Below are 13,275 nucleotides of genomic sequence, written 5' to 3'. Positions count from 1 at the left end.
TATAGTTCTATATAGTTATTCACACTGAATTAACCTTTTTAAAGTTGTGTTTGTAAATGCATGCATTTATCTGAAAAAAGCACTCCGGAAAATTCCAAAAAATAATTTATTTTCATATAAATAACAGCAGATAAATTAGACAATAAATAGAAAGGCATATTGCTCAAGAGCTTCACGATGCACTGCAGACTATTTGTGTTGCTGGTTATGATGCTGATCGCCGGGACTGTTCTGCGTCTTCAATAGTGACCGAATTCCCAAATCTAGACTGACAAACCTCTACAGAAGAAAAAATGAAAAACATTGATATCAAACTGCATCTAAACTATCGCTGACACCATATCAAATGGTCATCTCCATAGAAATCAAATAAACAGTGAAAGATTGTGCTTGAGTGAGATGGAGAGTGATATGAAGCTCTCGTCATCAAGTGCAGTTTAGCTGCCAGACTGGTTTAGCTGCGTTAAGCGTCACACTGGACGTGATTACCCTGATTTCCACGTGGAGCTTCAGCTGCTCTATAGTGGCACCGACCCACCTGTTGGCCGCTTGGCGCTCTTTTATTCATTGTCTTTTATACTTAAGTAATCTCAAAATTCATCCTTTGAAAACAGACATTGCTTTTCCATGGAAATGGTACTTTAATATCTTTTGGTGGACTCCTCCCCCTAAGTGGGCGGGGTCAAGTGTCATATTACAAAATGCATTAATGCATTTTCATAAATTCATAAAAGAAAAATCAATAATTTTGACCCATACAATGTATTGTTGGCTATTGCTAGAAATATACCCCAGCGGCTGGTTTAGTGCTCCAGGGTCACATGTGGTGGTTATTCTGTGATAGATGTAATAGAATAGTAATAGCAGAGTAATTAATAGTATTAATTAGTTATTAGTTAATAATTAGCTAATACTATTAGTTAATGGTACTAATTAGTTTTTAATAGTAATTAAAAAGTAATAGCAGATAAATTTAGATATTTGTGAATAATTCAATGGAGTTTGGATGGCACCCTAAATAAAATCAGGAACCTCAATTTTTTTATATCAACTTCAAATTTGGAACATAACTTATTTAGTCATAAGGCTTTAATTTTATATCAATTTTGGATTCAAAAATAGTTTGTTAATTATTATTTTTATATAAAATAAAAATGTGGTACAGTGCATTTTCTTGACAGTAATTTAAACTTCTATAACTTTTTGAAATGATTCCACTTCTGATTGTCTTCTTAAAAAAAGAGTCCAACCTTTTTGGATAAGTTTGGATAGTGCACTTTCATGTCATGTTCGGAAATTGTGGTGACACTTAAGGGGTTAAACACCTCAGTCCTGCTCTAGATCTTGGCGTCCAGCATCTCCAGGAAGAGTTTGTGCATGGGCACGCGTCCGTCCGTGTGCAGCCGGCTGAAGCAGTGCACGGCTCTGAGGGCCGTCTGTCGCAGCAGCGGGAGCGTCATGAGCAGGCGTCCCGCGCGGTGAGGTTCTGACGGCCGCTGGCTGCTCTCGTAGTCCTGCAGGGCCTCGTGGAGCCCATCCTGGAAGCGCTGCACGGCCTCGGCGCCCTCCACGTTCTCTGCGTCTGAAAGAAAGTGTCGGAGGGGTCACTAGAGGCCCTCGGCTGCTGGAGCGCAGTCTTAAACGCTTAACGTGGCTTAATGCATTAAAACAGGGCTTTAAAAAGACCAAACTCAATAAACGTTACTAATAAATCATTCTATGCACAGACAAGCAGATATGAGCCCATAATATGAACGCAACGCTCAGTATTATTTTACATTTACATTTAGTCAATAAGCAGACACTTTTATCCAAAGCGACTTACAAATGTGACCCTGGACCACAAAACCAGTCATAAGGGTCAATTAAAAAAAAAAATATATATATATATATAATAATGAATAAATAATCTTTCCATTGATGTATGGTTTGTTATGATAGGACAATATTTGGCTGAAATGCAACTAAATTTGAAAATCTGGAATCTGAGGGTGCAAAAAAATCTAAATATTGAGAAAATCTCCTTTAAAGTTGTTCAAATTAAGTCCTTAGCAATGCATATTACTAATCAAAAATGAAGTTTTGATATATTTACTGTATCAAATGTTTACACAATATCCTAATGATTTTTGGCATTAAAGAAAAAAATATAATTTTGTTTATTTATAATATATATATATGGGTAGTTGACAAATAAAAATTGGACTGTGTCCTATGGTGTTAAATAGCAAAAATGTAGAAAAAAAAAAAAACTTGATATACAAATAACATGAGAAAAATGCATCTCCATTCTTAGAGTTACAAATAGCATGAGATAGGTTTAGCTTCAACATTTTTACGTCACACCATTGGACACATTGATACATCAACTGCCCATATATATATATATATAATGTTTATTGGGTTTGGTATTTTTAAAACTGTTTTAATGCATTAAGCCACTTTACGTGTTTTCCTTATAACAGTTTTCTATGGGAGGAAAACACCTATCGTGTAATTAAACGCTGCTTTCACATTCTGGGCGCATCTGCTTTTCTGTAAATAGTTTACTTTATTAATACTGTTTACTTTCAATGAGTTTGGTCGTTTTAATGCATTAAGCCACGTTAAGTGTTTTAGACTGGTGCTTAATGGGCTTTAGCTCTTTAGGTTTTTCTGTGTCAAGTGTAAAAACAATAGTTTTCTGGGTGTCTGACTGTAAACGCCCTGCGGTCGGACGCGAGACGCAGATAATGGTGCTGGGACAGATGTATTGATCTGTGCTCTGAACTGCTCTGTTCATATTGATTGGTTTTTCTTGGCCAGTGAGTCTGAGACTGAAAATGGGAACTAAAATAAAGCAGAATGAACTCCTATCACACAAACCAGATAGCGATCGAGTTTAGGAAATCCCTCAGCACTACTCAAGAAGCATCAATACAAGCACATGGATCAGGAGAGCAAAACAATTAACACATCATTAATTAACACATAACCTCATGCTACGATATTTAAGCTGCTGATAACCTCAAACATATTTGGATCCAAAGACTTTGCTTCAATGCTTGAGATTAATTTTGTATAATGATATAATGCTGTAATGATTTTCCATTTAAAAAAATCTCTCTCTCTGTCCATATATATGAATGTAATACATATTATTATTCAATATTTATAATTAATTTTCTGTAATAATATAATAGTTTACTAACGAGATATTAATAAATAATATTTTTATTAAATATGAATAATAAATGTAATAATACAAGTGTGTGTGTGTTAAAAGTTATATATATAGAGAATATATATAACTTCTAACAAGCTATTATGTTATTATAACATTTTAATTAATTTAGTTTACTGATTATCAAGCTTAAACTAATTTGAGAGGTCATTTAAGAGGGCATATTAATAAAATAATAATATAAGATTGCATATTAAATAATATTCATTTTTTATATAATTGCATAATAATGTTATAATAAAAATAATTTTATGCATTTAATTTTATCTAATTTTCTTTATATATATATATATATACACACACGCACTCACACCATTATTATTTTTTAATCAAGCTTACACTTGAATTTGAAGCTGTAATGTAAGAGGTTTATACACGTATATACCTGAGTTGGCCAGAGCCATGGCTTTGAGAGTGAGCACCTCCTCCTGGTTGAGGCCCATCTGCTGGTATTTGGAGGTCAGGTGTCTCAGAGCCGTGTAGAGATCATGCAGTCCTGCGGCTCGACACTGGCTCTCGTTCAGTCGCAGGTTCTCCGCAAACTGAAGCTCGTCAGCCGAACCCTGAGATCGCCAAACCACGTTCAGCACCAGCGTCTCCATCCAGCCGCTCTGGAGCAGCGCCATCTGATCCACCAGCGAGAGGCCGGCGAAACCTGCCAAACACGGCCAGCGGTTATCTTCACGCAGCACATCTGGATGAGGATTCACCAGCGTATACAAGCATCAGATCAGCACTGGCTCTGTACCTGGTATGTGTTTGGCCCAGCCGATCATAAGCAGCAGCTCCCTGTTTAAAAGGTCACATAAGGTCAGCAGTGTTTTAAGGTCACTGTCAGGGGTCGCGGGGTCAGGGGCGGCTCTCAGAGGAGCCAGTTCAGATCCGAGGAGCTGAGAGATCACTTTGTTTCCTGGAAAGGAGCAGATGAGGATGTTTTATTGATGATGTTAAACCGTTAATCAGGTTAAATCCTCAACCACTCATAATCCACTGATGACAGTTTCTAATGCTGGCCTTCATGCTCAGGTCCGCTGCTCTTTTGTTAATATTTAAAAATGTGCAGAAAGTTGAACGAAGGCTGTTTTAGTGGATGTTAGTATGTGTGTGGTGAGACTCACGGATCGGTTTGCTGGGATGAGCGTAAGGTGTTTTGGTGAAGAGAGAGAGCGCTGAATCCACTCTGCGCTTGTACTTCTGTCGGCCTCCTCTCACGCGGTCCATACGCACACCTGCACACACACACACACACACACACACACACACACACACACACATACACACGGAAAATAATGTGTCATTATAACATAAATAAACATGACTAGTTCTTACTGCTAAAGTGTACTTGTGTTCACTGTTCTTGTCATAACAGCTTCACTAAACAATAGAAAGATAGACACTGTGTCCAAATGAAAACAAACTAAATCATGCTTTGCCAAGTCATAGTTAAGAAATTATGACATTAAATCATAATTATGAGATAAAAAGTCAAAATTATGACATACTAAGCCATAATTATGAAATTTAAAAATGTATTTTTGGCAGTTTTATCTCATAATTTTGACCTTTTACGTCATCATTTCTTATCTCATAATTATGATTTATTGTCATAATTTTAACTTTATCTCATAATTATGACTTTTTAAGCCATAATTTCAATTTGTCATAATTTTGACTTTTAAAGTCATAATAACATGATTATGTCATAATTACAACATTTAAAGTCATAGTCAACTTTTCATATGACTTTTAAAGTTGAGACTTAAAATTGAATAAACACTGTAACAAATGTATTGCTCATTGTTATTGACTGATGTTACCATATAATCTTTCTAGTTTTACTTCTTACCATACTTTTCTAAAGAAAAAGAAAGTACATTTGCAATATTCACTCAAACGCCCAAATATCTTTGCATTTTTTTATTGTATTCAGTACTAAGAAATACTAAATATAAGTGGTCTCGGTGTTTTTAGATTCATATATATATAGGCATATATGAACATATGTTATTTTAGCCACGCAAAGCAAACATCTAAAGATAAAATAAAGGTCAAATAATAGTGAGTTTAGCGTCAGGTTTCAGAGGAGCTCACCCTCTCTCATCATGCCGGCACGCAGGCACTTCTGGAAACGACATGCTTGGCATGATTTCCTCCGTCTCTTAGTGATCTCACAGTCGTTCACCACCGGACAGCTGTACTCGATGTTTCCTGAAACACCAACACATCACACCAGAATTACAACAGACGTACAGCACAGCAAAACTCATTGCACTTTTGTATTCGGAGGTAAATCAAAATAAGGAAACGTTGCAAGCTGGATTCGAACTCATGTTGCCTGTGTGAGCAGCACAACTCAATATGTAAGCACACATGCTTTAATGTTGTTAGTGAATGCCATTTATTTTTTAACTAAAAAGCCATAAAGACAGGCGCTCAGCTGTATGTACTGAGAACTGTATCTCTACTAAGTGTGATATATTTATCACATGTTCAATCAAACATAAAGTCCATTTGTCCCATGCTTCACAAGCTGAGCTTTCACACAGAAATCCATAGGAGTCCAGACAGAGTTCAACTATTGATTTGCACTGCCTCATAATTTAATAATCATGGCAAGAGGTGGAAAGTTGGTGCTTTCCCAGAGGCGAGAGTATTGACGAATGTTCAACACTCATTAAAGCCCAGAGAAGCAAATCCTGGAATTTCCACGGTTAACGTTGATCAATAGATTTGATGCTGGACAAGACTCTGTGGGATGAGAGCATCCATTATGTGATTGAACACTTCATCAATATATTGATATGTTAACACACACTTGTGCTCTATCTGCCCAAGGCCAAAGCCAATAAAACACTCTGTCTGCATCCATCAGAAACCTTTACAAAACTCCCCCATATGTTTTCATGTAGACCACAACATATATCAATATTGACAAAATGTGCCAACAATTCTGATTTTATATTACCCATGCTTTTACTACATTACTACATTCGCATACGCACAGACATAAAAAAAAAAAAAAAAAAAAAACAGACACAATACAATAGAAACCTTACATAAATGTAATAGAAATTCCAGTGGCTAATTATTAATCATTGGCAACATTTTTATCTCAGCTTTACAGTTAATCAAATAATAATAATAAAACTGAATTTTCATTTGTTATTTTAAAAACACCATTCCAAATAATCAAAATCAAGACAATTGTATTGACAATGTGCTTTGATTAAAACAGCAGTGAGTCTTCACACACAAATCAATGTCAGACAGATAGTTAACTCGTGTCATATTGATCATTGCATTCATTAACAGCACTGCTGCTTTAAAAATGCACCCACATACTTGAACACTAATTTTCATGAACTAATTACTGTGCAAATCAATAATTTGTTGAAAATGCACACATCTAAGTTTCACATCATTTTTATAAGCAAATTCTGTTGTCCAGTGACTTCATAATTAATATTTATAATTATAATATTTAAAATATTTAAACATTATTGCACTATATAGTGAAAAATAAATATATATTAAATGTATTTGATACTATATATATATATATATATACTGCAATTGTACTTTTAGTACACTAAACTGGTATACTTAAAGTCTGCTCAATTGGAACAACCAATTTTAATGCATTTTAATTGTGTGGAAGTAGTGCTGGAGTCCAATTAAAGATATACTTAGTATAAGTGGAACCATTGCAAGTATACTTCAGGTACACTTCAAGTATTCAAAGATCATACAATCCTCATCAAAAGTGACATTAAATTACATTCTAGAGTTAATATTAAGAAATGTGCATTGTGCACTAGTAGTATGGCATATCGAGTTTAATTATAATTTTTATGTCAATAAGACTCGAGTTATCATCAGTAAATGTTAATAGATTTGAACTATACCTAGTATGAAATAAATGTATTTTAAATATATAACTTTTTTACTCTCTCTCTCTATTGTTTATATTTAGGCTATATTACTTTTTTTCATTTGATTTAAGTCTTATGATGTTTTGTGGCTTGCAGTCGTTACCTTGAATGGTTCTTTTGAAGAAGGCCTTGCACGCCTCGCAAGACGCGACGCCGTAGTGATAGCCGGACGCGAAGTCTCCGCACACCAGGCACAGGCGCTTGGGCCCGGGGTTCAGGGACGCGATGTAGTGACCGACGGGCTGGAAGAGAGCCGCAGCGCTGCTGCTGGAGATGGAGCTGGAGCTGACGGGGGAGTCGGGGTTCAGAGACGGGTTCCTGGAGAAAACGCTGTAGCCGCTGCTGTCCGACACGCTGCCGGGGCTGAAGGGGGTCGCGCTGCTGTCCAGGCCGAGCGAGGGGCTCAGCGGGGCGGCTTTGAGCGGTGCATCGGTCGGGGACGGAGGGTCATCAGAGGAGGACGCATCCAAAAGACTGATGTGAGGTGGAGCAAGTTTTAAAAGGGTTAGTTTGTCTTTTAATTACATTTACACTCATCTATGAGAGGCCAAAGTGATTACTTATCATGTCCTACTTTTGAACAGATAGTGCAGGCTCCTTATATATTCATCTTTTTAATGTAAACTGCATGAACTTCGGACCTGTTAAGCAACATATAATATTTATGAATGAGTTAGATTATTAATTAATGACTTTTACGTTATTTTACTACACTAGTGAAAAAATAGTATACTGAAGTGTATTTGAAATACATGTATTTCATGCTGACTATAGCCTACTACAAATACATTTACATATTTATGTACTTAATAAAAAAATACCCTGCAGTTGTACTTTTTAGTATACTAAACTTGTATACTTAAAGTCTGCTAATTTTGTGGAAATAGTGTTTAAATCCAGCTAAAGATTTACTGAAATATATTTGATTTTGCTAAAGTGGAACTATTGCAAGGATACTTCAGGTACACTTTAAATATGTTGTATTTAAAGACCGATAGTGTTCACATAATCTTCATCAATAGTGACATGAAAACACATTTTAGGTTTAATATTAAAAAAATGTGCATTGTGCACAAGCAGTATAAGTTTAATTACAATTTTATATCAGTAAGTCTCGAGTGATATGTCAATAGATTTGAACTATACTTAGTATGAAATACATTTATTTTAAATATATTACTTTATTTTTCTAGCATACCAATTTAGTCAGTTCAAACTCCTTAAAATGAAATATTGCACATCTTAAAAACATCATGCCTGTATGCAGTTGAGATTCAAAAGAGCAGTTTTAAAGTTAAGCTTAAATAACGTTCTAAGCCTTGCATAGTGCACTGCACATTTATGATACATAATGAAAAATAAAGCATTATTTACATATTTGCAATGACATGAAATCTTCAAACAGCCTTGTGTCATCACATTACACACCACAAACGTTTCAGCCCATTAAAACTGTAAACTGAAGCTTCGTTACAGGCATTTTTAGTCAAATCAAAGAGTTGCAAAAATGTTACAACAAGCACAAAAAGTTAATTTTGCCTTTTAAGAAACACTCTTTATTAATTAATGAAAGCTGCAACTGACATGTAACACATACGACAACACTTACAGAGTGTGGGTATAAAAATTAATATATAAAAAGGCATTTGGATTTGTAACAGTAATAGTCCTGCTTACTTGTGCTGGTTTAGAAACTGGAAGTTCTCACTCAGGCAAAACTCTTTGAGGTCCATCACTACTGTTCCCCAGGGACTGTCTGTGAAGAAGGGAACGGAGCTGCACACTGAGCAGGAGCTGCAGAGTGTCAGGTTTATGTAAGTGATGCGCGGCGGAGGGCGGGTCTAATCTAATCCAGATGCATGCTGATTAAAACCCTATTGATGAGCTCTCATAACTGACAGGTCAAATCCTCAAAAACGACAATACAAGCAAGCCAACTGCAAATCGGTTGTTTCGTAAAGCAACACATTTGAAGAATGCATTCTTATATGGGCTTCAATACACAATGAAACCTGTGGAGAGTTATTGAGATGATGCTTTTTCATCATTTTTACACCCCTTCCCCCCCCCCCCCCCCCCCCCCCCCACACTATTTCCCCCCATTTTTAATCCATTTTCCACAGAGGCTCTTTGTTGTGTGTAAATAAATATTAAGATATTCCTTATCTGCAGTTGGCTGCGAACACCAACAAACCACTCCTGCCACATCAAATCTGCTTCATATCCTTGTTGCTGCCTCCGTTGTTGACCCTCAAAACAGACTCCAATTTGAGTCCGCTGAACTGGAACTACAGGATCTCTGCTAGTTTAAGTCCCATCGAATGTCACTCAAATCATTGATTGATTTTCAATCCATATCAGTGTAAAGTTGGGGAATATATTGGAGTTAAATGCTGATTCTAATTTAGCTACTACAGTAAAAACCATTTAGTTGACGTCTTTTACATAGTAAAGTGTGTTAAGTGGTTTTTGAGAGAGAAAATTAGTACCACTTTACAATAAGGACACATTTGTTAACATTAGTTAATGCATTAGCTAACATGAACTAACAATAAGCAGTGCATTTTCTACAGCATATTACAATTAATAAATGACTAGGTAACACTTGATTTGAAGGTGTCTTTGTTACACATGCTACACGCACTTACTATTGTAATAACAATTAATTATACATAATTACAAGAAAATGTATGTAGTAAATTAATATTACTCAGCACTTAAATGTATAATTACACTGTACACCTTAAAATAAAATGTAACTAATGACTGTATTGCAAGTTATTGATTAATTTATTTGTTAACATTAATTCATAAAATACAACTGTTCATGTTAATTTACATTTATTCATTTTATCCAAAGCGACTTACAATCAACAACCAAAATCAACAAAAGAGCAATGATATGCAAGTGCTATGACAAGTCTCATTTAGCCAAACGCAGTACACTTAGCAAGGTTTTTTTTTTAGATTATATAATAAATAAAAAGAAAACAGAGAATAGAAAAAGAATAGAGCAAGCTAGTGTTACTTAAAAAAAAAGAAAGAAAACAAGCAGTTAGTAAATGAATAGAGTGCAAGCCTAAAAGGGGCACGTTTTTTTTAAAGAATAGAATTAGAATAGAGTGCTAGAGTTAGAGGGTCAAATAAAGATGGAAGTTAGCTAAGGACTTGATTGATTGGATAGAGTTGGGCAGGTCATTCCACCAGGAGGAAACATTTAATTTATAAGTCAGTGAAAGTGATTTTGTGGCTCTCTCGGATGCACAATAAAGCGACGTTCACTTGCAGAACGCAAGCTTCTAGAGGCACATAAGTCTGAAGTAATGAACTTAGGTAAACATGAGCTTGAACAAGGAGTTGTGAAGCTTGTTCCGAAAGAAAGGGCCTGATCTTATTGATGTTAAATAAAGCAGGACCAGTTTTTGAAGGAGTTATGGTTGATGTGCCTAACTGGACGGTGAAATTGTGATGAAATGATGGGTTTGATGGAACCACAAGCAGTTCTCTCTTGGCAAGGTTGAGTTGAAGGTGATGGTCCTTCATCCAGCAAGAAATATCTGTTAGACAAGCTGAGATGCGAGCAGCTATCGTCGGATCATCAGGATGGAATGAGAGGTAGAGTTGAGTGTCATCAGCATAGCAGTGATATGAAAAGCCATGTTTCTGAATGACAGAACCTTGTGATGCCATGTAGACGGAGAAGAGAAGTGGTCCAAGAACTGAGCCCTGAGGCACCCCAGTAGCTAGATGCTGCGACTTGGACACCTCACCTCTCCAAGATACCTTGAAGGACTGAGATAATTATTAATAATTCACAGTGCATTAATGAATGTCAACAGATACAACTCTTGATTTTAAAACTGTAGTATAGCTAAATGTTGAAATTAACATTAGCAAAGATTTTTAAATACTATAGAAGTACTCTTTATTATTAGTTCAAGTAAACCTATTTTAGTATCGAGATACAATTATAGTTTTTTATTAATATTTTAAATTATTTTTTATTTTTATATATACATTTTAGTTTTAGTAATTTTGCTGTTTTGTGATTTTAGCTTTTTTAAATATGTCTATGTAGTTTTAATTCATTTTTATTTCAGTTAGTTACTTTAGTGCATCTAGGTAAACTAAATTAAACTGAGAAGAGTTTATAACTAGATGAAATAAAATAAGTTTTATTTGATTTTATTTCAGTTTAATTTTTTATTTTTATAAAAAAAAATAATAATTTTAGTTAAATATAATAACCCTAACTAATGCGGTCAAGCAATTTTGACCAAATAAGCCTTAGTGTAAAATTTTACTGGTTAATTGCACTGGTTTAGGCTAATGAAAATGAATTTCATTAGTGATCCAAACGAAGGCATCAGACACAGGTTTATTTCTGGTAGTGGTCAGATTGGGAGCGCGGCGGTGGATGTTCAGTCAGTAGGTCAGGATTTGTGCAGATGCAGGATTACATGATGCCTGAAAAAGTGCTGAGGCTCAGTATTTAGCTGCACTGTTTGTACTCCAGTGACCTACTATGAGAATCATAAACCTGTCTGTCTCACACACTGTGATGCAAAGCTTATGTCTGCGTAACCTTATTACATGCAGTACTGAAGTGAGATACATTTTCTAAGAGTCATTACTTCATGTAAATATACAAATGATTCAGCACAAATGATTATCATCACAATTACAGTGAAAAGTTGAAAGATCCACACGTTTGTGTACAACCCGACTCTCATTTTCATGCTTCAGTGAAAGAACAACATCTGAATGTCTGTCCATAGAGTCACATGATCAATGTGAACAATTTGACTAGTGACCTAGAAATAGTGCAGCATCTGAAATGTTTAGTATTCATTGTAATCTTTATAGAAAATGCATGTTTCTTTGTTTTAAATATATTAATTAAAAAATAGTCAAAATCGTAAACACATTATAGTTCTAGGGTTAAATGGTAAAATGAATTAATAAAATATTGGACTCTGCTGTCCAAACACAATATTTGGAGCTTTTTTCCCCTTTTGATTATTAAATCTGTAAATATAAATGATCCATCCTGCAAATACTTCATTCTGGTCAATTGCAGCATTCAGCTGTCCAATATTTCTGAATAATGATCACTTTACATGGCAACAATAACTGATTATTCATCTGGTCTCCCTTATATATTCGCAAGGTTATCATAGATAACTAAATCTAAAATGATAATAGTAAAATGAAATTTAACTGAAATAATTATTTAGTTTAAGTTGATGTGCTAAAAGGACTAAAACAGGAATAAAAATGGAATAAAAATGAATAAAAACTACTGATATCTTAAAGAAAAACCCTGCACTATTTGAAATGAAATAAGCTTTAACTTAAATAAAATATCATATTAAAAAAAACAACATTTCTCATTTTTATTTAGTTTAACTTGATGTACCAAGAATAACTAAAATTGGAATAAAAATGAATAATATATATATATATATATATACTAATAAAAATCACAAAAACACAAAATTAACCTTAACCTAAAACACAACCTAATGTAATGCAAAATACAGGGCAAAGAAATGTAAAACAAATCAACACAGAAAATTAATTACAATGCAATACATTGTGCCCTATTTTTATGGATTTTTTTGAGTGTAATTCAAAATATTAATAAAAATACCTTCATAGTATCTCAGATATACTCAAATAACACTACATAGCTGTGTTCATATTCAGTATCTCTGCAATCAATATTTCATGCCTATGCATTTATTATGATTTTGCATGAAATAAGTGGGATCATGTGCAGTCAGATGGTCATTATCGCGGAGCAAACAAGACAAAACACGAGACCCGAGCAGCTGCCCATCATCCATTACATAATCATTTCAGTATTTTCCACAAAAGTGTCTGTCCTCACTATAGGAGCAGATTTACATAACTCACAGAGTTATATTGTGGTGTGAGGAGGATTAGAGCGCTTCCTAGAAATATGGGCCACTCGGCTTGCTCGGCTGTGAGATGCTGACCCGGTTTGGGGCGTGAGGTGATGACCCTGTTTTGGAGTGTTACGGAACACTGACCCATTTCTGACCCAGCGCAGGTGAGAGGATTAGTGTCTAGGCCGGCCAGGAACACCTGTCTCCT

General features: G+C 35.1%; 1 protein-coding gene across 2 annotated transcripts; it reads right to left on the bottom strand.

The window, feature by feature from the left end:
- Positions 1-88: 88 nt before the first annotated feature.
- esrrd (estrogen-related receptor delta) lies at positions 89-8,934 on the bottom strand. Of its 2 annotated transcripts, XM_079374549.1 has the most exons (8): positions 8,833-8,934; positions 7,259-7,629; positions 5,315-5,431; positions 4,342-4,452; positions 3,972-4,133; positions 3,609-3,878; positions 1,326-1,582; positions 94-279 (listed from the first exon to the last, which is right to left on the bottom strand). In XM_079374549.1, exons 1-7 carry the CDS (start codon positions 8,886-8,888, stop codon positions 1,338-1,340), a joined length of 1,332 nt encoding a protein of 443 aa, XP_079230675.1. In that variant the 5' UTR covers positions 8,889-8,934; the 3' UTR covers positions 94-279; positions 1,326-1,337. The 2 variants fall into 2 exon arrangements, with proteins under 2 accessions (XP_079230674.1, XP_079230675.1); XM_079374548.1 differs by having other exon boundaries at positions 89-1,582.
- Positions 8,935-13,275: the final 4,341 nt, after the last annotated feature.

This window comes from Barbus barbus, assembly GCF_936440315.1.
Source record: "Barbus barbus genome assembly, chromosome: 23".
Lineage (NCBI taxonomy): Eukaryota > Metazoa > Chordata > Actinopteri > Cypriniformes > Cyprinidae > Barbus > Barbus barbus.
This window is presented reverse-complemented; position numbering and strand designations above follow the sequence as displayed.